The sequence below is a fragment of the Pteropus alecto genome, unplaced genomic scaffold, assembly GCF_000325575.1.
Source record: "Pteropus alecto unplaced genomic scaffold, ASM32557v1 scaffold920, whole genome shotgun sequence".
Classification (NCBI taxonomy): domain Eukaryota; kingdom Metazoa; phylum Chordata; class Mammalia; order Chiroptera; family Pteropodidae; genus Pteropus; species Pteropus alecto.
This window is the reverse complement of record NW_006429596.1, coordinates 530379-532872: the sequence shown is the minus strand read 5'-3', so window position 1 is coordinate 532872 and position 2494 is coordinate 530379. Positions and strand designations below refer to the sequence as shown.

General features: G+C 65.5%; 1 protein-coding gene across 1 annotated transcript; it reads right to left on the bottom strand.

The window, feature by feature from the left end:
• Positions 1-451: 451 nt before the first annotated feature.
• LOC112477543 (ETS domain-containing transcription factor ERF) lies at positions 452-2080 on the bottom strand. Its single transcript, XM_025044878.1, has 2 exons — positions 1711-2080; positions 452-1359 (listed from the first exon to the last, which is right to left on the bottom strand). The coding sequence occupies exons 1-2, from the start codon at positions 2040-2042 to the stop codon at positions 717-719; spliced, it is 975 nt and encodes a 324-aa protein (XP_024900646.1). The 5' UTR covers positions 2043-2080; the 3' UTR covers positions 452-716.
• Between the last annotated feature and the right edge of the window lie 414 nt (positions 2081-2494).

Genomic DNA, 2494 nt, shown 5'->3' with positions numbered 1-2494 from the left:
GACATCAAGGGCAGAGCAGACGAAGAGAGGCAGCATGGACGGCAGCCCTGGTCCCTGCCCCTGCAGAATCCGTCACCCTACGCCGGCTCAGCTGCCGACCCCCCCTTTGCCCGCCTTGGACTTGGGGGGCACAGGGAGGCCCTCGTCACCCTCACTGTCGGAGCTGCAGCCGCTGACATCCGTGATCTCCAGCTCTGAGTCGCTGTCCTCCTTCCCGCCCAGCGCTGCCTCTGGACCCCCAGACCCCGGCAGTGCCAGCCGGGGGGCTGCTGCCAGGCCCGAGGGGCGCTCAGAGCCCAGGCCCTCTCCTGTGGCAGCCAGTAGGGGCACGGCTGTGGGGCCTCCCCCTGTCCCTGCTGAGGGCAGGTGGCCCAGGGAGCTGGCCAGAGGGTTGGGATAGAAGTGGGGGGTGTAGAGAGAAGGGGGCAGCTTGGGGAAGGGGCCGGCGAGGTAGGGGTTAAAGTTCCAGGGGTACTCTGGGAAGGCTCGGCTGTAAGGACCCAGCAGGCCAGGGGGCTTGGAATAGCCAGTGGCACCTGGAGGGCACAGGGGTGCATCAGGCTGGGCCACTGCTCACTGTCCAGGCTGCCAGCCTGGGCCTCGGTGGAGGGCGTGCCAGCCTGCTGCACTCCGCCCACACGGTGCTCCCCACTGTCCCTCCCGCACAGTGTCTGCTCCCCCTCACAAGACCCCCCACTCCCCACTCTCCCCTTCCTCTAGAGCCCCCGAAAGCCCTTCTCCCAGCCCGTCCCCCTTTCCAGTTTTCCCTCCTGCCTGCCTCCCCCCGCTTGAACCCTCTGGCTCTTAAACTCAGACGCACACGGCTGCAGCCTCGCCCTGGGCCTCCTTCCTCCGTGCCTCCCACCTGCCCGCCCTCTTCCCTGAAGCACGTGCAGCAGCCCCCCACCTGGCACCCCGATACCCCCCGCCCTTACCTGAGCCCAGGAATGGGAAAGGGCTGTCCAGACGCAGTTTGTCTGTCTCAGGGGTGAACAGGGGTGCCCGGGCCCCCGGCTCTCCCAGGCGTGGGGCCGAGAACAGGGTTTGCAGGGTCTAGAGGGGAAGGTGTGGGAGGTGGCACCGCTCAGACCCGCTGCCTCCTCCCCAGGGGCTCCACGGCCAGGAGGACGCCAAACGCCCTCGTTCTGGGGCCCCAGCCTTACCTCGGGGGTGAGGGGAGGAGCATCTGGCCCAGGACCCCCCCCAAAGGGACCAGGGGTCAGCAAGAGAGGGGAGCCCGTGGTGGCTGCCGCCACGTCCAACAGTGGGTAATTGACAAGCACGACTTTGCTGAAGTTGAACTTGTAGGTGAACCTCTTCCCTTTGGTCTTGTGGAGAATCCTCTTGTTGTAGTAGTAGCTGTGAGGAGAGGGAGAATTGGTGGGAGGGGGCGGGGTGAAGGGAGAGCCGCGAGCCCATGCCCTGTGCCAGCCACAGAGCACGAAAATGGGGGAAACTGAGGCTCACAGAGGTCCCATGATCAAGGTACTAGGGCTAGGAAGGATGAGGCAAGGGCTAGGGTCCTGGCCCCTGTGGCTCCAAAGCCCAGAGCATGCGTCCCGCTCAGGGAAGCACTGGTCCCCGTGCACACGTGATCCGACAGGACCCTGCCCCAGGAGGTCAAGGAAAAGCCCCCCAGGGGATGGGGGCCCAGAGCAACCGTGAGGGTCGGAGGGGCAAGGTCAGTGTCCAGACCGCCGCCCCACTCACCGCAGGGCCCGGCTCAGCTTGTCGTAGTTCATGTGGGGCTTGCACTTGCGGACGCCCCAAAGCCGGGCCACCTCGTCGGGATCCTTGATGACGAACTCTCCGTAGTCCCCCTGCCAGGCGATGACACCCTGGTACTCCTCCTTCTGCAGCAGCTCCAGGATGAAGTGCCACAGCTGGATCTGCCTCGAGCCAGGGGACGACTCCGGCTTGTAGGCCCAATCCGGGAAGGCGAACCCTGGGGACAGAGGCAGGGGAGTGGCCCCTGCTTGGAACCCAGGAGGCGCCCGGCCCTCACCTTGCTCCTGGCCTCTGATGAGCAGCCGCCCAGGCATCTTTAGGGACCCGACGCGCACTCCCCATACCCCACCTGGTGTCTAGGTCCCAAACTGTCCAAACAGTGGGAGAGAACTCAGTGTCGGAGACCCAGGCTGGCGCTTCCAGCCTGATCTGTCTTGGCACAGCTCTCCCGAGGAGGAGGCTGGGAGGGGCCAGCTTACAGAGGGGGGCATCCCCCCCACACCTTAGCCCTTTTCTCCATCGCTCCCCCACCCCGTCCCCGGCCTGCCCCGGGTTTCCCATCTGTCCTACACTCTGCACCCTTGACCTCTGCCGTCCCCTTTCCCGTGCCTTGCTGCCTGCTACATCTCTCCCCGAAGCCCCCCACATCAGCTGACCCCACCTGGCACATCCAGGCCGGGCCTATGTGCACACGTCTCAGCGTCCGTCCAAATATTTAGGCCTTTCACGTCCCTGTGTCCCCTCCCTGCATCCATGCTATGTCTCT

Excerpts from the sequence above, each read along its gene's own strand:
- LOC112477543 (XM_025044878.1), bottom strand. The coding sequence starts at position 2,042 with ATGCCTGGGCGGCTGCTCATCAGAGGCCAGGAGCAAGGTGAGGGCCGG. Across the intron at positions 1,360-1,710 it reads AAGCTGAGCCGGGCCCTGCG|CTACTACTACAACAAGAGGA; the intron begins GTGAGTGGGGCG and ends CTCTCCTCACAG.